At 46.8% G+C, this 21,741-nt stretch overlaps 1 protein-coding gene across 1 annotated transcript in view; it reads right to left on the reverse strand.

Moving 5' to 3' along the window:
- PTGFRN (prostaglandin F2 receptor inhibitor) overlaps positions 1-21,267 on the reverse strand; it is an 80,733-nt gene extending 59,466 nt beyond the window's left edge. The window contains exon 1 of the mRNA XM_032154881.2: positions 20,928-21,267. Within this exon, the coding sequence (XP_032010772.1) occupies positions 20,928-20,976 (49 nt within the window). The 5' untranslated portion in view covers positions 20,977-21,267. The remainder of the gene's footprint in view (positions 1-20,927) is intronic.
- Between the last annotated feature and the right edge of the window lie 474 nt (positions 21,268-21,741).

Genomic DNA, 21,741 nt, shown 5'->3' on the forward strand with positions numbered 1-21,741 from the left:
CACATTAAATAAGCTATAGCCAGCAGAGAATGTGTAATAAAGTCACATATGGCAGAACTTCAAAACCCCATCCAGAAGCAAATAAGGTTCTACTAGAACAGTGCTTATAATCATTAAAAAAAAAAAAAAAAAGAAAAAGTTCAGCTAAGACCTCACTGAGATACACTAGACAAATGTAAGATAAGATAACTCATTCAACATACAGCTATTGAGCAAGAAGTCCCTGTGCTAGGTGATAAGTGAGAGTGAAAGGTTAGTCAGCTTGTGGATCTTCTTTTAAGGCACATATGGTATGCTAAGAGTCAGGAGGTGTGTAACAGTGCAAACTGTCATACAGACTGTATATCCTTTATTCAAAATGTTTGGGACCAGAAGTGTTTGGGATTTCAGATTTTCAAATATTTGCATTCTTACCAGTTAAGGATTCCCAATCTGAAAATCCAAAATCCAAAGTGCTCCAACGAGCATTTCCTTTGAGCATGACCTCTGAGCAACGTTATCAGTGCTCAAAAAGTTTCAGATTCTGGAGCATTTCCAATTTTGGATTTTTGAATTAAGGATGCTCAACCTGTATAAGGAAGGATATAAATAATCAAAGAGAGGCACTAACAGGTGCCTCACGGGTCAAAAGAGAATGAGGACATTTCCATCCAAAGGGATTCATAAAAAGCTTCATGCAGTGTCAATATTCGAATTGGGCCTTTGAAAAATGGTTGGATGAGGGGGAGGTTTAACAGAAGACATGAAGGAGGAAAGTGACCAGAGATAAGGGGTGTAGCATAAGCAAAGACCTAAAGGGGCCACGGGGCACACAGGCAGGTAGTGGTGAAGATAGGGTGACTAAAACAGTGTATCAAGAGCAGACTGGAGAGGAGACATGGAGGCCCAGAGATCATTCAGGGGCCCTCTACCAATGGTGGGGAGAGGTAATAAGAATGAAAACAAGGGCAATGACGGGAATCAAAAGGCAGCAGCTCTGAGAGCCACAACAGAGGAAGGGTCAACTGGCAGACCTGTGAGGGGAGACAGAAGCCAAAGGGAAGCTAATCACTGGTGAAATCTGTTTTCTTATAGTAAGATTTTGACCAGTAGAAATGTCCACCGGGCAGTTGGAATGGAAACCCCTAGAAGATATTTGAGCCTAACATCAATGTGGAGTCACAAGCATGGAGGGAGGGGGAGTAAAAAGGAAATCTGCCCAGCAGTGAAGATGTGGGAGTCGATGACACCACCAGGAGACAGATTACTGTACAGAAAAGAGGGAATGGGACAAAACCACACCAAAGTCCTATGTTTCAGGCACGAGCAGAAGAAAAAGAGTCAGCACAGAAAAAAGAAATAGTAGCCAGTTAGGAAGAAAACCAGGAAAGGCTTTGCCCTAGCAGCCAAGGGATGCAAGAATTTCAAGAAAGGGTTTGAAGTAATACTTACTGTTTCTTTATGAACATACTCATCTACTTGCTCCTGGCAGACTGCAAGCTCCTTTAAAGCAGGAGCTGTTTCCTACCCATATCTGCATCCTGCACAATATCTACAGCAGACTCCTACTATACGCCTTTGTTCGAAAAAAATGAACAACAGTGTCAAACATGCAGAAAAGTCAAGGAAGGTGGGTGTTGAGAAAAGAGAAATGAACTGATGGCTAAGTAATCACTGGCAACCTCCAGGAGAGTGCATTTTCAATGACAGGTATGGGATCTGGAAAGTAACAGCCAGGAGAGAAGTAACAAAGATGTACGGAAGAGAAGGCACAACCATGAAAAAGGCACTGAAGCAGCAAGCAGGGGGTTCATCCTGCAAAGTAGCCAGTCAGTCCCCCAAAGCACCTTCTAGGCACTGGGGACACATGGCCACCAGTCCCTGCCTGCAAGAAAACTGTGTTCTAGGAAAGAGACAGTGATGAAGTAGACCCACTGACAAATGCTATTCAGTTAAAATATGGCAATATGAGGTGTGGTCAGGAAAGGCCTCTCTGAGAGGGTCATGTCTGAGTTTAGACCAGAATGACAAAGAGACAGTGATTGAAGCTCTGGGGCAAAACTCTCCAGACACAGAACAGCAAATATAAAAGCACTGTGACGGAGCAAGCTTGGGTGTTCAAAGTACAGAAAAAAAAGATCACTGTGACCGATTCAATGAATGAGGGGGCAGGGGCCCTGGATTCTGGTTGAAATGGGAAGCACATAAACGAGAAAATGATAGAGCCTACTTTCTTTGTAGAAATTTCAGTCTGGCTGCTGTGGGAAAGATAGATTATATGGGGCCAATTTGGAAGCAAGGACACCAGCATGGGGGAAGTTTCTGTAGACCAAGCAAAAGCTGATGAACACCGGCCTTGGTTGACAGTGGTGGTGACTCTCAGGAGTAGTCAGATTCAGGACTTAACTTGTATATAAATGAAAAGACAAACTGACTTTTTGAATGTGGGGAATGAAGAACAGAGCAATCAAGAATGATCTAGGCTTCTGGCTTGAGCATCTGGCATACAGGGTGATGCCACTTACTGAGACAGCAAAGTAATTAGAGAGAATCAAATCTGTACCAAAGAAAGCAAGAGATATCTTCTGGTCATTTTAAATGTGAGGTCCCTATCAGACACCAAGTGGAAGTGCAGTGGAGTAGGCAGCTGGATGTTTAAGTCTGGAGCTCAGTGGGGAGGTCCAAGCTGGAGATACTCACTAGAGAGTCATCAGCACATAGAGTATTTAAAGCCACAGGTTGCCTGGGGTCACTTAGGGAAAGAATACACACAGAGAGGAAAAAGAGCCAAAGATAGAGCCCTTACTTTTTTTCAGGTTAGACAGAGAAAAGGATGAGTAAAATTATTAAAAAGTTTTGGGGCAAAAGCTTGAGGTTTCTTTGCTTGGTCTCTATTGTCTCAGTAAAATAGTAGAAAGGAGTTCAGATGCTAAAGATCCTGACAAAGGTTTAGAATAAGCATCAGAAGAAATATAATAGGAAACCATCACAAAAGGAACACAAAGGAGAGCTGAGCTGCGGTAAAGATGCCAGGACTTTGTTGGAATCTCAGATGGGCAGGCTTTGAGATTTTCCCCAGCAAGATCATAATGTTCAGGCTTACAAACTACGATTGGTGTGAATTACTGAAATATAATACAATGTGAGGTCTGGCAAAGAAATATGACGGAGGGTCCCAGGTTGTTAACAAGCTCACTGCTGAAATGCTGACCGCCAGAGTCTACCCTGGATTCGGAGCCAAGTAAAGTGAGAATGGCCTGATGGACTGAAAACGAAGAATGTTCAAGATCAGGGAATCACAATTAGATGAAGAATAGGTGCAACAGATAGGAGGGAATCTGAAAGGAGTAAAGCAAGGAGGTTGTGGTCACAGAGGGAAATATCAGAGTTGACAATCAAAAAGGTGAAAGAATACTAAGTGATGACAAGGCCCAGGTGTGGCCATTAAATCTCACAAAGTCTGTTATTTTTTCCAGGGGCTAAAATTATCATAGCAGGCACTCTCTGAGTCCTTGTTAGCCTGTGCCTGGCTACAGAAACATGAGGAAGGGGCAGTGTGACCAACAGGCCACAGGGGGTAAGAAGGGTGGTCCAGAGACTTAAATCTTGTTTCTAATTGACATTTACATGACAGTTCTGGCTCTAATGTTATCTATCCTGCCATTTATATCTGGAAACCTTCTTTCAGCCTTCATACACATGTTCTCCAAATCAAACAAGATTAGAAAGGAGGCGACAAAGACTTTGCATTTCATCAGTACTGACAGGCTCTTCACAGTCAATGCAACTTTTCTTAGTTTTTGCTGCCAAGACAACCATTACCTCCTGCATCACACCTGTAATGCCAGCACTTTGGAAGGCTGAGGTGGGAAGATGGCTTGAAGCCAATAGTGAGAGACCAGCCTGGGCAACATAGTCAGATCTCGTCTCTATATAAAAAAAAAAAAAAAAAAAAAAAAAATTAAATTAGCTGGGCATGGTGGCATGTGCCTATGGTCCTAGCTATTTGGGAGGCTGAGGCAGGAAGATGGCTTGAGCCTGGGAAGCAAAGGTTACAGTGAGTCATGACTGCACCACTGCACTCCAGCCTGGGCAACAGGGAATAGGGCGAGACCCTGTCTCAAAAAAAAAAAAAAAAAAAAAAAAGAATGGTAAACAAGGCAGAAAGACATACAGTGCTACCAACAAGTGAGGAACAAAAATGCACGGTACTTCTTCAAGACTGGATCATTAACTGAATTCCTTCTTACTAGTGAAGCACTAGATCATATAACTATGACATTGCTTCCAGTTTTGTGGCCTTTGAGAGATCCTGGGAGGCCAGAACCATGTCAAACCTTTAATTCTACATTATGAAATTGTGAGGTTTTGTCACCTGGCTAAGCTTGAACTACATATCCCAGAATCCTCTTATCTGTGTAGTTCTGGGTTAGGGTTGGACAAAATAGAACTTCATGTGAGATTTGGGAGATGGAAGTCAAGCGGCAGCCATTACACTTTGGTATATGGCTCGTGGTTAAAGGCGGTGTGGGACAGATGTGAAGGTGCTAGTGGGCACCCATTTGTCCTTACTCTTTCTGCTCCTGTTTTCTTCCCAAATGCTATTCTTATGGACCAACATGACCCCAAGACCACTAGATGCTTGGCTGCAATCTCAGAGCCAAGTGATTACCCTTCTTCAGAACCCTAAACCAGCCCACTCTGCCTGGCTTCCAGATTCCTCTTCATGCTTCAACTTGTCCACCTGCCAGTGCTTCAAGACAGCTGACTAGTAACTTTTCCCTGATACTTTAACTCTCCTTTTTAGGCCTTCACTTCTCCAACTCCTTCCATAATTGTGTAAGGTCTAATTCCTCTGATAAATGTGTTATTCCACAATATTTATAAGGGTTCTGCTTCCCTAATGGAATCCTAACACAGTAAACCAAATATTGAGTAGAAAATTTGCCCTTAAAGACTCCGTAATTGGCAAAAAAAAAAAAAAAAAGACACCTTACATGCACAGAATTGCTTTATAGTTTGCAAATCCTGTTCATATGATTTAATATTCAACCTTGAGAGTATTAAATAAGGAAACTGAGGTTCCGAGAAGATATGTGACCAAGCGATAATAAAAAAAAAAGATGCAAAAACCACTTAGAGGCAATCTGTACTGATGATTAACCAAAATAACTCAATAAACATGATATGATTTAAACAATTCTCTGTCCAAGGACCAGAGATAGAAAAGGCTGAGGCAAGATCTATCCACAAGGTTTATTTTAGCGCATTCTATAAAATTAACAGCTGCTAGAGGCCCAAGCACCGCTCAGCATCCCTCCCTGCTCAGCCATTTTCAATCCTCTCCATGTTCAAACTGGCCAACATCATCTGCCAAGTTCTGTGTGAACACCTGGTCCTCTTTTTAGCCTCTAGTTTAAGAGAATGGGAGATTCATATTGTGTTTAAACTTGCATATGCGCATAAAAGGCACCTGAGATAACTGGGGAAACTCCCCACCAACCCGACTCCCTTCCTTGGGCAGCTCTGTCCTCTCTCCCCTTATTTGACTGTTCCCTAGATCCATTGTCTGCTCCTCCTTTGCCTCATCCATCCCTCCTCCCCAACGACATTTTAAGCCTGCCCTTCTCATTTGTAGACACAGTGCCAGAAGCCATGGGTGATGAGGGGTTTATGCCGAGCTTCCCTGATGAGGCTCAGTAAGGAGTACAGTGTTATTTAACAGTTTGGCTTGCAGGGAATTAAATTAAAAAAGACTCTGGGTTCACATGCCCTCTAAGGAACACTTTAACTACAATCTGATACTTCATTCCTTCATTCAGTATTTTTTTGCTGCACGCCTACTGTGTGCAGAACCACATCATCACGTAAAGTTGATGAGCTAACACCTGGCCAAGCGTCAGAGTCGACAAAGATGGAACAGTATGTTGACTTACAGAAAAGTTGGAAGGAGATGAGTCCCCAGTAAGATGAGGACCTTTTAAAATATCAAGTAAATGAAGGAAAGGAGGGACCTCCAGCTTTTTAGGGAAGGCAGAATCAGGAAAAAACAGACAAATTCATCTATGATGTTAGGCTTAAGCTCCTTCAGGTGACACACAGGCTCTTTACACTCAGGACTTTCTCTCCAGTCTCAATCCTTTCCCTCTAAATGACCCTACAACTCAACCCTCCACACTAGCTGCAAAAAGTTTTCCTCATTTATTAAAAACCAATATCCTCTTATGAATGGTTTTATCTTTTTTTTTCTTTTTTTTTTTGAGAGGGAGTCTCTCTCTGTCACCCAGGCTGGAGTGCAGTGGCACAATCTCAGCTCACTGCAACCTCTGCCTCCTGGGTTCAAGCAATTCTCATGCCTCAACCTCCATGTAGCTAGGAGTAAAGGTATGTGCCACCATGCCCGGCTAATTTTTGTATTTTTAATGAAGGCAGGGTTTCACCATGTTGGCTGGGGTGGTCTCAAGCTCCCGGCCTCAAGCGATCCGCCCGCCTCAGCCTCCCAAAGTGCTGGAATTACAGGTGTGAGCCACTGCGCCAGCCGGTTTATCGCTTTCTCTGTGCTCTTCCCTCTGCCTAAAGTAAACTACCCACCCCTTCTCTGCCAGACAAAAACCTACTGATCATCAAGACTTAACGAGTTCAAATGAGTCCAGCTTGCTGAAGGCTTTCCTGATCCTTCCCTGATCCTTCCCCACCTCAGCCCCCAGCTCAGGCAGAGTTTAGAAGGTGCCCGCTGAGGGTCTGCTTGCCACCACGATCACCTGGCGCCGACTGCCTGTCAGCCTCCCTGTGAGGCTCTGGAGGGACTGCTCATCACCACACCCCCAGCCCAGCAGCATGCCTGCTGATGCAGTGACCGTGATCACTCCCATCTCAATGAGCTTCTGGAATGTTACGGCCAGAATTGATCTTTGGATCATCATCCAGGGGCTTAACAAAAAGTACATAATCTCATTAATTTCACAAACAGCCCTTCATCGATGAATTTTCAAAAACATCCCTTCACCAGGCTCATTACAGAAAGCACAGAGCATGTGGCTGGGGCAAGTGTGACACACAGCGTCAATCAAGGGACCAGTTCTCAGCATCTTGGGAAGTGACACAATCTCAGGATTCTAAACCCCAAAACTCACCACATCAATTTTATTTACACTCTCCTTTGAGGATAGTAAAAACCAACTATCTGGGTGCTTTGGATCCTTACAAAAGTCCTCAATCCAGACATGGCACTAATGCCTTTAAAACTACATGCAGGTCGGGTGTGGTGGCTCATGCCTGTAATCCCAGCCCTTTGGGAGGCTGAGGCAGGTAGATCACGAGGTCAGGAGTTCAAGACCAGCCTGGCCAAGACGGTGAAACCCCATCTCTACTAGAAATACAAAAATTAGCCAGGCGTGGTGGCAGCCGCCTGTAATCCCAGCTACTCAGGAGGCTGAGGCAGAGAACTGCTAGAACCTGGGAGGCAGAGGTTGCAGTGAGCCGAGCTTGTGCCATTGCACTCCAGTCTAGGCAACAGAGTGAGACTCTGTCTCAAAAAAAAAATACATGCACAGGTAGAGATGAGACATAGGTAGTGATATAAACAGGTACAGAGGATCATACTTACCTTTTCTGCAAAAGCACCTCTGCCTAAAGTACTCCCAGAATGCTCTCCCTTTTCTTTAATGTTCAGTTTCCCCTTTGTTTAACAATCCTTGGATGACACTTCGTCTATGCCGCCTCTCTTCCTGTGTGTGTGTCATGCCTCCACATTTAGACTGGTTGCTGGAGGAGTCAAAGGACTGTGTCGATCTATGTTTTTAGGTGCCCCCAGATACAGAATAATGCTTGACATGGGGCAGATAATAAATAGTGGTTATTAACTAGGCAGTGAGACCAGGCCCGCGCTACAGGCGGCAGTACTACCCTTTGCTCAGATGTGGCTCAGTGTGGGCTGCTCCCTAGAACAGTGATGACAAGCAGACGGTCCATGGTTTGAATGAACCCAGCCACAAAGCACTTGACGCATACACTGGGACTGAAGAAGTCTGCTTCTCTAGACTATGACCAACCAGGATGAAGCCCAAGAAGGGAGCCTATGCCATTCTGGGGTGGAAAAGGTTGTATCAACCCTGCAAAGGGAAGGGGTGGAGGCAGTGGAGAGACAATAATGAGAACTCATGAGTCATCTGTCTTCCACCCAAGCTGCCAAGGAAAAAAACAAGAAAATCCACAGGAGGAAGAATGGAGACTTTTCTCACCCCTTCTTTTTCATGTATAGATTTCATTTTCTCCTACTCTACCACAAAAACCTGTCTTAGAAATGAAGTCACACGCAATTCTTTCCAAACAAAAGAAGATAAATAAGCACACATAAGAAAGATAGTAAAAAGGACACATAGATAACTTCTGCCCCCGTTATAACTTAACGTCCACAATTTTAAATATATATAATATATACATCTTATAGGCATTTTTCTAAGCGCATACATTAATTCGATTATTCAAAGATTCAAGTTCCTACATGCTGGGGTAAGCAAAAACAGACACGATCCCGCTTTCGAGCTGCTTACGGTTGGGTGAGACACACAAACGCTCATCCTAATAAATAGATCATCACAAACCGATGGCTGCACTCTGAAGTAAGGTGGCTGAGTGACAGCCCATCACCAAGAGCTGGCGCAGGCTGGCCCATGCTGTAGGCGGCACCACTCCTGGGTCCAAACATGTCCTCATTTCTCTGAGGAAATGAAGCTTTACTTGAAATCCAAAGAATCAAATAACTGGAAATAATTCCAAGACAAATATATAAACCAAACAAGGTGTTGTGTGCATCTATCTTCCAGTCGTTTCTAAGGACTGGAGGGAGGGGTACTTTGGAAAACCTCAAGAGGGGTCACCAACACTTGATTATGTGTTCAGTTTCCACGCTTCTTTGTCCTGAGGCCCAAATGCCTTAAATGAACATACTGGACAGAAAGCAGAGCTTGCCTCATCACTGCTGTTTTCTAATGACCCAAACTCACATCCTACTGCATGATAACTACCTTTCAGCCTGTGGTGCAAGCTAACTCGGTGCTGGAATGTGGGGTCCCTGAGGGTACCACTGGGCAGCATATGCCACCTTGCTACCTCTGTGGCCCTCCCTAGATGGGCTAACAAAGGTACCTTCTCCAATTATTTATGAGCCATGTACGACACTAGGCTTCCTGGGATTCATACTACTGTTTCCACTGAAACTTGTTTGTGGGATAAATGGTAATGAAAGTGGGACTCCGATGAATAGATCACATGATTGCATAAACCTTGTTTCCATAGAAAACCAACTAAAATTCCCCAACATTGCTCTAAAACTTATGTGTCTCTTATCAGGTCATAGTCCTTTGAAGAAATGCTCTGATAAACTGTCTGGAGGGAACATCAGTAATTGTTTTGTGAGTTGTTTTCCTCATAAGAAACAACCAAAAATAGGATTATGGCCTGACTTATCACCTTAATTTAGCAGGCTAGCTTCCTGTAAGCTCCAGCAGACCTCTCCAGCCTCACACATGCCGGCTCTTAGCTGTTCTGTGGGCGCTGGTGATGCTGCCAACATCTTTCAGGGTGACTTTGTTCACATTCTTCTTCTCCACCAACCTCCCTTCCCCAGAGTTTAATATCCACATCCCCTAAGGTCTCTATTACTTTTCCAGCTGAAGTTAGCTAATCCCCAAATGGGACACCAACCTGTACACATTTATCTACTCCCACCTCTGAGAAACTGTACTGCCCACTTTCATACCTGAAATGCATTTCCTGCTCCTGGCTCCTGACTCTCCAGCCCCACCTGCTCCATGGAACTTTTCAATAACAGCCCCTGGCCTCAGTTTCATCTCTATAATTCTGACAGCCCCATGTGCACAGTGATCTAATAACTCATTCACCCACGCCTTTAAAAAACACCTATGATCCATTCTGCCATTCACTTATAACTGGTTCCATTCCATTTTGGACTTTGTAATCTTGCACAATGTCAGAAACACAGTCAATATTCCCTTAATGCTGCTGAAGTACTAAAAAAAAAAAAAAAGATTACAAAGAAAAGCAACAATGTCCTGTATTGAAGAGTAAAGTTGGACACAAATAATTTACTCCTTCAAGGGTCATAACTGTTTTTACTTTGACTAATGTGACTCAGTATCCTGTGCTGTGCCATGCCGTGAGTTACACACTATGGTCTTAACTTGGAACTTACTGTAAGGATTTCTCAATCAAAGATGATGGACTGTAATGTCTTCTAATAAATAAGAAAACATTTCAATGTGCCAGCTTTCAGAAAACGGGAAACCGAATAGTTGTGCCAAAAATGTGTGTGTTTTTTTTAACTCCTCACTGCAACAGAAGCAAAGTAGTGTACACTGGACAGACACCAAATCAGCTAATATTCTCTTCTCAGTACATCCTAAAGGGATAAGCCTCAAAAATATCTGCATCCAAAACCACTGAGATGAAATCACTGGGCTTAGCAGCAGCATCAACAGTAGCACCTCAAAGTAGCCAGGGAGGGCCAGGCAGCAGCCAAGATGCAGTAAGGACTGAGCTCATACACATAAGTTTCTTCTATAACATGTAGACTTTCTAGAATGTATCATTTTAGTAGGTGGTATTTATCCAGCATCATTTTGAACCTTTCTTGTTCAGACCAAAGCAATGAAAAGGAAGAAATTCCCCGAATACTAGGGGCACATTTTTTAGCCAGCTGAGTCTATTGGTTGGAGATGTCAGAATTTCAACTCTTCGGCTGGGCGTGGTAGCTCACACCTGTAATCCCAGCACTTTGGGAGGCTGAGGCAGGCGGATCACTTGAGGCCAGGAGTTCGAGACCAGCCTAGCCAACGTGGCGAAGCCCCGTCTCTACTAAAAATACAAAAATTAGCCCAGTGTAGTGGCACATCTCTGTAATTTCAGCTACTTGGGTGGCCGAGGCATGAGAATTGCTTGAACCCGGGAGGCAGTGGTTACAATGAGCCAAGATTGTACCACTGCACTCCAGCCTGGGCAACAGAGCAAGACCCTGCTTCAAAAAAACAAAAATATTTCAACTCTCCTACCTTTCAGGAAGGGTGTAAAATCCAAAGTAGTAGCAATATTTATACACATCTCAAGATGTCTGTGTCTCTTCTCACTGTGGTCTGGGGCATACTGGGAAAAGGGCAACCTGTGGAACATCTTCCAGGCTCTTCCCTAGGCTGAAGGGAGAAGACACAAGTCACATTTGTGAGGGCTGAGGCTTGATTAGTCAGCCCCAGCTTACTCATGGCTGATATCCTCAATCAAAACTTGCACACATTAAAAAAAAATCGGTAATGGTAAGAAACAGTCTGTCATCTAGAAATGGCTTATTGGTTTTACTGTTTCTGTGACTTCCCCCAGGGGTCTGCCTGAAAGCCCAGTTAGCCTGGTGGTGGGGACACCTCTGTACCCTAGAGAACCACAGGGAAAGATCCTTAGTGTGCAGAAAATGGGCTGGAATTAGGCAGCAGTCACCTACACAAGGACTGAACAATTTCCAGAGCCCTCAGAGGCACCAACCCACTGTTGTGAAGAGGCACCAGGCAGGTGAGAGACAACAGGCACAGGCTGCAGAATCATAAAGAGTACTGGGAAGATGGGCAGGAAGCCAGGGCTGGGCCAAGAGGCCACATGGCCAACAGCAGGGGTCAGCGTGAACTCAAAGAATTCTGGAGATGGAAGGGGAGACCTTTGGGATCAGCTAGCCCAACCCTTATTTTACAGGGGCTGAGAGCTATTCAGCAACTTGTCCAAGGTCACAAAACTAGTGAGTAGAAGGACGAGGGCCAAAATCCAAGCCTCCTGTCTTGAAAGACAAGGAAACAAATGTTATCACAATTTAGCTAATTATATCAATTCCTTTCAGTGTTTTCAAAGATATATTTTGACTAACATGGAAAGACAGACTAGTGTACTGTGGTTATGAATCCACACTCTGGAGCCAGACTACCTGGTTTGAATCCCAGGTCTGCCACTTACACTGTGACCCTGAGCAAGTGACTTTACCTCTTTGACTCAGTTTGCTCATCTATTAAATAAGGGTAACAACCGTGCCTACTCTCATGGGACTACGAAGCCTCCTAAATAAGTTCATCTATGGAAAGTGCACTAGCTGGTTCCAGCTGCTGGGGAGGCTGAGGTGGGAGGATTACTTGAGCCTGGGAGGTTGAGGCTGCAGTGGGCTATGACTGCAACATTACACTCCAGTCTGGGTGACAGAGACCCCATCTCTTTAAAAAAAAGAAAAGAAACAAAGCGTAGTGCCTGGCACAAAATAAATGCTACAAAAAAGGTAGACAGGAATTTATTGTAAAGGAAAGAACCCTCATATTGGTTTCTCTTGCATCACACCTGGTCCCCAACCCCCAATTCATCTTAGTCACAGGTTACTGCCTTTTCCCCACAACGCCTGGGGCTAATGCTTCTAAGTCACACCCCTCTCTCCTAATCCATTCAGGCCCAACCCAGTCAGATATTAGCTCAACCAGCCAAAATGGTGAAGAGGCAAAAACTCTGAATAAACGCTTATGTCACTACTAGCCATCCAGCCTATCTCCCTTTAGATCTCTGCTGCCAAAACCCTGAACTCAGAAGTTACCTCTCTTGATCCTCATCTCCTACTTTCCTAGACTACCCACTCCCTTGCACCTCAGAATCTGCTTTTATGCCGTCATCATGCCCTCCAGGCCCTCAAACCTTCTGCAGGTGCGTCAGGCCTGGAAGCCCCACTTACCTGCCTATCCCACGTGTACTCCTTGGTTAATCTTTCCTGTGATGTTCTCATCAGTTCCCTCAGTTCCTTTATCCCTCATCCTTCCACCTTCATTCCATGGAGAGACCACATGATGCTGTCCCTCCTAGGCTGCCAAACTTGGTGGGATAAAGCCACGAAACTGGGCCCACTGCCTCTACTACAGACCTATGCTGTCCTCCATCCTTCATTGCTAACTGAATGACTGTCACATTCCCATGGGGTCCAGCCCCAGCCCACTCTCCTCCAGCTCAGACTCTGACCATGGCTTTGCCTCAGTCCCACTGAGAAAGCCCAGACTACCAAGTAATTTGTGTGCCAAACCTCCTCCAGACATGCTTCTCAAACTATTCCCTGTGCTAGAGATTCTGCCTAACAGCCAAAGACCTAAAAGCTATCAGAGAGTAAGTTAATTCCACCAATCAACACAGAAGAAGACATCCAGAGGGACACAGATTAAACTTTATATGTGTGCAGATAAAGAAACGGAACATACAGGCTGGGCGCAGTGGCTCACAATATTTTGGGAGGCTGAGGCAGGAGCATCACTTGAGGCCAGGAGTTTGAGACCAGTCCGAGAAACATAGCAAGACCCTGCCTCTAGAAAAAAGATAAAAAATTAGCCAGGCCTGGTTGTGCAGTCCTAGCTACTCAGGAGGCTGAGGTGGGAGGATTGCTTGAGCTCAAGAGTTCCATGCTGCAATGAGCCGTGATCGCACCACTGTAATCCAGCCAGGGTGATAGCGTGAGACCCTGTCCTAAAAAGAAAGAGACAGGGAACAAGGGAACATATAGAAAACCTCTAACTAGCATGTCTGGGGAAGCTTTGGGGCTACTCTTAGGGCTGAAAAGTCTGAGATCACTGCAGAGACTGCATGCCATACCACACTGCTCTCTCCATGCTCTCCTCTCCCTCTCCCTTCCCTCCGCTCTGGCTCTGCGAGGCTAGGGCTTCTATTTGCACCCTAACCCCCCTGTGCCACCTTCTCTGGAGTCCACACCCAATAGTCATGCCTGCTCACTGCTCTTCAGCCTGTCCTTTGCCACCAGAGTCTCCCAGCTGGCCTGTGGGCCCACTTAGAGATGCTTGGATCCTGTTTAAGTTGATCTGGTTCTGCTGTGCCCTGAGCCACTACCCTCACAGTGGTCTTCTGCTCCACACCACTTGAAAAGGTGGGCGATCGTTTCTGACTCAGAGTTCCTTCCCCGCCCCACCCACTTCTCAAGTTCTGTGATTTCCCTTCCTCCTTCACTGTTTGGGCAGACTTCACAGTGCCCATATCCAAGGGCTTCTCTGTCTTTATCCTTCCAGTTCTGTAGCAGCATGTGACCAATCCCTCTTTAACAACTCCACTCACACCCATCTCTGCTTGGCTTCCGCAAGCGTGCTCTCCCAGTACTTCTCCCGTTCCCTGACTACTCCTAGAACTCTCCCTTTCATTTCCTGTCTCCTCACTGCAGGCATTTCCAAGAACCTGCCCTTGACCCTCATCTCAATCATCCACTTTCTGACATCTAGTGCATTTTGTCCAACCCTTTGAGGGCAGATCTGAGTCTGCTCTGCTCATACAGCAATCCTCAGAACAATGCCCGGAGTGTAATAGTAGGCGCTTGCTCAATATTTGCTGAATAAATGAGCTGCTAGCCTGTTACTGAGCTTCTCACCTTGCATCTTCAAACAGCTCATTCCAAAGCTAGGGCTAAAGGGCTGTAGTTCACCAAGTGAAGGAGAGAACTGTCGTCTTTCGTCACATCATAGCACACAGAGGAAATGACAATATCTGTATAGGTCTCTGGGTAAGCAGGCCTTTGGATTTAGAGGCAGCCCCTGCCCTGTGGGTATCAGTATCATGACAACCCACCTGAAATCCATGTGGGTCCCTTACTGCGGCCCATAAGCTGGGGATTTCTGTCTAGTCCAGCTCTAAAGAAGAGCAAGGAAGAGCCATTATCAGAATATTCTTGGCTTGGAGTCACTTTTAAGCTCCAAGAAGTTAACTCATCTGTCTGCCCACTATCTCTATTTCATTAGAATTCCAAGGTAGCACCCACTCTGAAATGTGCCCAGAACCCTTAGGCACAATTCCACTCTTCACTATTCTAAGCCAAATTCATCCTAGACAGATCAACAGTAGCCATGGGTTCTTCTCCACTGCTATGAAATACCCCAAGTGATGTAAATATTTTCACATTCCAACTGCTTGTAAAGGTGTGAAACAGGATGCAATTAAGGTCCCAGAACATTTTACTTAAACTTGAATCATGCTGCTTAGTGACTCCATAATCCACCACAAACACTTATGGAGTATTATGGAGAAATCAGCCTTCAAAGAACACAAGCGAATGCACAGAGCCATGATCTCCAGCCTACTGGAAACACATATTGCTGGGACACGACAGTGTTAACTACGGGGTCTAATTCTGTTGCTTCCCAAAGACTACAGTTGGTGTGGGGAGAAATAGTCCAAGATCGAAAAAACCACTGACTGTGCCAACTGCAGCACTTCGCCTTTTCCAGAAGATAAATTATGAAGAATTTTTGCCAGTTCAAGTTATTTTCCCAAAGCAGAGTCAAATGACCCTTGCGACCCTGCCTTTAAGAAAGCAATGCAATTAAACAAAACAGCTATGAACTGCCTGGACAGCATCCTTCCAACTTCATTTGATAAAGTGAGATGCAGACACACATCGACAGACAAGCACACACCTTATTTAACTGCCAAACGCAGTGCCAATATGAAACTGTACATTCAATCTATGGGGGGAAGATCAGCTCAGCAGCTCATCGCTAAAACAAAATAGCCACATAAATGCCGACTAGCCTGCTGCCTTGTAAGGAATGATCACTGACAACTAGAGTTCCTATTCAGCAGGCTAATAAGAATAATTATAGCCAGGGCAGGCATTAGTCAGCTTGGCAGATACAGGAATTCTGTTAACAAGGCTAAAATGAGTGCCAAGGAATCTCTGAAGGCCACAGCACTTCAAAGACTGTTAAAGCTGGATAGATTCACTAGGGTTCCTCTCACTGGCCTTCCTCCTCCTTCAGTGCTTTCCAGAGGCAGTTGCATTTCGGCCCGTCCTCAGAGCCGGCATGGCCACCTGCTAGGGTTGCAGAGATGCCACACCTCTGAGGTGCATGCTGGCACTGCCCTTCCCTTCAGGAAGTGTGCCTGGGCTGCACTAATCCTGGATCCTCCTATTTTTAAATGCACCTTCACTTTCAAACCACTATCATCCTTCTTCGCCTAAGCTAATCTCAAGCAATACGCAGCATAAGGTTTAGTGAACATTAGTCAACTTTTCCTTAGCAGAGACAGAATGGGGTCCTGAGATCAGATCCTAGGTCTGCTAAGAAGTATCTGTATGACTCTAGACAAGTTAACTAACTTTTCTGGGAATCAGTTTCCTTATCTGTAATAAAGACAAAATAATAGTGACTTTCTCAAAGTATTGCTGTGAGGAATAAATACCAGAATGTATGTCAGAGCTTGACACTTGATATGCAATCTAGAAATAGTAGCTATTATTAGTCTATGCCTATTAGGTGCAGAGCCTTGTACAGAAGCTATGAGGAAAAAAAACAAACAAAATACTCAGTATGCAGAGACACACACACGTTAGACAGGAGTGGCTGTGCCTGGGCAGGAGGGTGGACACATTTTTTTCCTTTTTTTTTTTTTTTGAGACAGGGTCTCACTTTGTTGCCCAAGCTGGAGTGCAGTGGTGCGATCACGGTCCCCTACAGCCTTGACCTCCCAGACTCAAGTGATCCTCCCCACTCAGCCTCCCAAGTAGCTGGAACCACAGGCACATGCCACCATACCCGGCTAACTTTTTTTATTTTTTAGTAGAGATGGGGGTCTCACTATGTTGCACAGGCTGGTCTCGACCTCCTGATCTCAAGCAATCCTCCCGCCTTGGCCTCCCAAAGTGCTGGGATTGCAGGCATGAGCTGACGTGTTTAGCCCAGATTTTTCTTTTGACCTTATATCCTTTATAAGTAACACAGAGACTGTTAGCTGTTCCCTCAAAATCTGTCTTTCCCTTCTTCCATAGTAACTGGCACATGGCTTCCCAGCTTTCCTTACAGCTAGTGTGGCATGGGCCCAAAGTCTCTCCAATAGAACGTGTGCAGAAATGATGTGTGCTACTTTCAAGTCTGACCCACAAAGACTCCAAATATTCTACTCCACGTTCTTTCCTCCTTTGTAGGGGCTGGAATGGTGATGACAACTACCAAAGAAACTGTGAGTTGAAGAGAGCAGAACTGCCACCAGCCGGGGAGCCAGAATGAACCCTTTCCTCTGAAGCATCTCCCTCACATTGTTATATAAGACACATCTATTGTCTGAACCACTATGCTTTGAGTTTGTTAGAGCAGTTTAGCCTACCTGATTAATACAAAGTCCTTTTATAGTATTTGAATTTTAAAATACAGATGTAATGCTTCTGACACTTAAAAAAGTATCTCAATAGATTTGCAAAAATAAAGACGTAAATAAAGAGAATGTGTTAATCCCACCCTTCAATCTCCATGCCTTCTACTCTCCAATTTATGTTGCACTAGTTGAGGGTTTATCCTCCGCAACACATTACCCTGTCCTGCTAATCTCGCCCTACAAACTTTTAATGGCTACCCATTCCCACAGATAAAATGACACATATATTTATAAGTATTCAGTCAGCCAATATGTATCAAACAACCAGTATGAGTTATACATCCTATTAGTAATAGGGACATTCTAGTGAACAAAACCAACGTGGCCCCTGCCCCCAGGGGAAACAATCAGAGTAGAGGACAGACAATTACATACAATGAAGGAAATATATGCTCTGATGACAGGGCACAGACTGCCTGGCAGCACCCAGAGCACCAACAAATCTACCCCTCCCAGTCCAGACTCCTCAGCACAGCATGCAAAACCTACAGGATCTATCCCAAACCCACCTTTCCTCCCCCATTATTTCCTCCTCCCCCAAATAATTGCACCCCCATTATTTCCTCCTCCTCCCAGCTCCAGCTACATGGAACTTACGTGCCATTTCTGAATGAGCCGTGTACTCTCACTCATCCACACTTCAGGCTTTTCCCCAGAGCCCAGAATGCTCTTCCATCCTTTCTTTCAAAATTCTAATTATCCTCAAGGCTCAACTCAAATGTCACCTCTTCAGCAAAACCAGCCCCAACCCCCAAGTCAAAATTAATCATCCCCTTCCTTGTTTCCCACAATTGGTTTCCACGTCAGGTATTTCATTCAGTCCTGTGGTTAGCTATTTTATTCTCTGTCTACTCACACCCACCAGACGCTCAGGGAGATGCTGTGTCTTGGTCATTTGTCTGGGACTCCCAGTATTGAACACACGGTTGCACACAGAGTGGCCACTCAAGAAATGCCACATTGAGTGGACGGGCAAGACAGGTCAGACACAGGCAATGGATGTGAAACCTGCTCTATGCGGCTGGGTGGGTTCTGGTGTGATCATGATAAGTAGGCTTAGGAAGGCTTCATGGAGAAAGTGAGTTTTAAGGGAAAAAGGAAATATTAATACACAGGCAAGAGGTGAGAAGTAGAAGGGGCCAGAAGGTTTAATATAGTCTACATAAAGGAGAGCAAACAGGTTAGCTGGAACGAAGTGTCTGAGCCAGAGAAGACCAGAGGGGAGGGACACAAGGGGCAACATCTCCTTGGAGGAAAGTCATAAGGACCCAGTGAGAAGAGGTGGGAGCCCCAAAAATGATCGTTTAGGAAAAGGATGAGCTTAAAAGGGAGGCTGGAGGAAATAATCAACCAGGAAGACACCAACTGTGTGGGAAACAATCGGGACCTGGGCTAAGATAGCAGCCTTGTAGAAACAGGAAGGAAAGAAAGAAGCTGGAGTCTGTGGTACAGGGAGAGCCACGAATTGAGAGACTATGTGAATGTGAAGGTCAAAAAGAGCAGCGATGCCAAGATTATACCCAGGTTACACCCCAGGAGGAAAGATGATCTTGCTTATCAACATATTACATTTCAGGGATCAGTACAGTGCCAGAGCAGTGTAACACAGCGAGACCTTCCCAGAGGTCAGGCTGAAGCCACACAGAGCGAGATTCTGTGGCAGCAGAGTTATCAGGAGGATCATCAATGGTTCAGAGAACTGTTAGGTGAAAAGGCACTGGCTGGTGACACCACAGAAATTCCCTGTGTAATTCATAGGAGGCAACCAACCAGGACAGGATATGCTGGGGTACAATCAAGATTTCCCCAAGCTGTGCTTTCCCCACTTCTATTTTGCTTTTGTCAGTCTCTCTTTGCCCCCTCCCCTCTTCCCCCTTCATTATGATTACTCAAGGGCATTGTTTTCAAAGTTCTACCTCATCCCACCCTCATAACTGGTACCCAGGTTTTTCAGAGAACTGCACAACTCTAGGGGGAGTCATTCACACAGACTACAAAGTGAACAGCAGCTCCCGAAGTTGCACAGTGCACAATCTGTGCAAACCTAGGCCATGGCCCTGCTTGACCCAGACACATAAAGTCAATTAATGTGTGTGGACTATAACAGCAGTGCACCACTAACATACAACTTCCAAGGGTCCCAGAGTGAAAAGTAAAGATTAAAAGCACTACCACCGGGTGTGGTGGAGCATGCCTGTAATCCCAGCACTTCAGGAGGCTGAGGTGGAAGAATCACTTGAGCCCAGGAGTTTGAGGCTTCAGTGAGCTATGGCTGTGCCACTGCACTCCAGACTGGGTGAAAGACTGAGGCTTTGTTTCAAAAATAAAAATAAAGCACTAGGATCAGGGACTACAGAAAAGATGCCATAAAACTAAGTGGAAGATCTGGAAGCTTTCTGCACACGGGCTGAAGTTGAAGCAATGTGGCGGGACGAGCTCTCTGAGGGAGTCAGTTCAGAAAATCCCTTCAAGGTGAAGGAAGAAAACACAACAGCCAGCAAGGCTGGTTCACCAGCAGCAGGAATCACGGAGGTTAGAGCAGTGTGGGCCTCGGTGTCCCCAGCAGGGGAGTGGCTGTAGAAGGCCTCCTCTGGAACCCTCTGACCATAAGTGCAGAGTAGTCATTTGCCCTGTGTGCAGCTGGGACCTGGATGGCACGGACACCGCACACCATGCGCTCTGTGAAAGACTCAGAGCTGCCTTCTCTAGGGGCTTGGAAGAGAACCCCAAGCCAGGTCACAGGAATCATCTTGTCCTGATTGACACTGATCACAAGGATCCAAGAATATCAAAGCATTTAAGAGTAGGCCCAGGGGTACCATGGTGGGCACTTAATAAACATATTTCCGTGGCTGGATAGGATTACCATGTGGATCTACGTGAAGATGGTGTCTGTGTATGGAGTGAATGGAAAATGGAGAGGGAAAAAACCCACAAAAGATTCCTTGGGTGGGGGGAGGGCGCTAGGCCAAAACCTCACGGGGCACCCAGGGTTTCCGGAGGGTGGAAGACGAGGGCATAGTAAGGGACAAAAAGTAACAGGTAGAAAAAGTTGGAGAAGCCAGGCTCTTAGGTCTTTGTGTATAAATACGCAGCTAGGCAGCTTCAAGAAAAGCCAAAAGAAAAGACTGAGGCAGAAGATCTAGCCACGACGAAAATGACGGCAGGACTCGCCCGCCGATTTCCATTGTAACGCTCCGGGCCACCCTGTGACCTTCGTGGAAGGAAGTTGGAGGATTCTCTCGCTTCCCTGGAAAGGCAACTCCGCGCGGGTTGGGTGAAGAGCGACCCGGCCGGCGGCGGCTATGGCGGGGCATATCAAAGGCTCACATTTCCGCTCTCGAGCCGAGGACCCGGGCCGGGACCGCAGCACCTTCCGGGCCGGGAGTTCAAGGTGAGCCGGGCTCCCGGCAGCCAACAGGTAGGGAGACCTGGGGAAAGCCGGCCCCGGGCCACTCCCCCCGGCACATGTGCGGGGCGAGGCTCGGCCTGGCGGAGCGGCCACTTGCACCCCGCGCGCCGGGCCCGGGCGGATTCGCGCCAGGCTCCGGGCGGCCCGCGGCCGCTCCCCGCCGGGCCGAGCAGCCCGCGCACCCCGGCCGGGTTTCCCGGGAGCAGCCCGGGCACCCTCGGCGCCTCAGGCCGCGCGCTGCAGCCGCGCCCCGCCGAGCCCTCCAGGGCCCCGCCAGTCCCCCTGTGCCCCGCTGAGCCCCGCGCACACTCACCCAACGACAGGAGCGCCAGCAGCAGCGGCCTCGAGGCCAGGCGCCCCATGCTCGCCCGGCGGGAGCGACTCTCCCCCTCCTCCTCCTCCTTCCCCGCCGCCTCTCCTCCTCCTCCTCCTCCAGCTCCGGCTGCTCCAGAGTCGGCGCTCCTCCGCCTGGGCCGCGCGCCTGCTCCACTCTCCTCGCGAGCCGATAAATCCCAGCGCTGGGGCGTACGTGCGCCCCTGGCTCCGCTCGCTCCCTCCCGCCTCCTTGCCTCCCTCCTCCAGCCGGCCGGGCCCGGGAGCCGGCCCCGCCGATCCGAGTGTGCAGCCCCGACCGCTTCCCGAAAGCAGAAGGGAAGAACCGCAGCGCCCGCCCGCCCGCGCCTCCCATCCGGCGCTTTGCCAGCAACAAACACAAACTTTCCCAAGCCCCTCCCCGCTCCAGGTAACGGAGGAGAGCCGGGGCCACCCGCTTAAAGGCGAGGAGGCGTCGGAGCCCACCCTGCCTTCCCCTCTGGGCCCCCACCCCACGAGAAACTTTCCTCCGACCTTTAAAAGTTGGCCTGGGAAAGACTCGTCTGGAAATCCCATCGCTTTAGCCCTATCCCGGGACACCCCGCGTTCTGTCACGCTGGAGTCACCCACGCGTGTCTAGTCTATCCTTAGCCAACTCCCCGCTCGTTCGGCCTGTCGTCCTGAGCTAAACACCCCACCAACCAGCCGCTTGGCCTATGCCAAAAATTATGCAGATAGGAGAGAAGGAGCTGAAAGGACTTTTAAAGGCCACGGATTCCAACCTCTACCATACAGAGGCCTTAAGTGTTTCGGTG

Source organism: Hylobates moloch, unplaced genomic scaffold (genome assembly GCF_009828535.3).
Source record: "Hylobates moloch isolate HMO894 unplaced genomic scaffold, HMol_V3 SCAFFOLD_5, whole genome shotgun sequence".
NCBI classification, from domain to species: Eukaryota; Metazoa; Chordata; class Mammalia; order Primates; family Hylobatidae; genus Hylobates; species Hylobates moloch.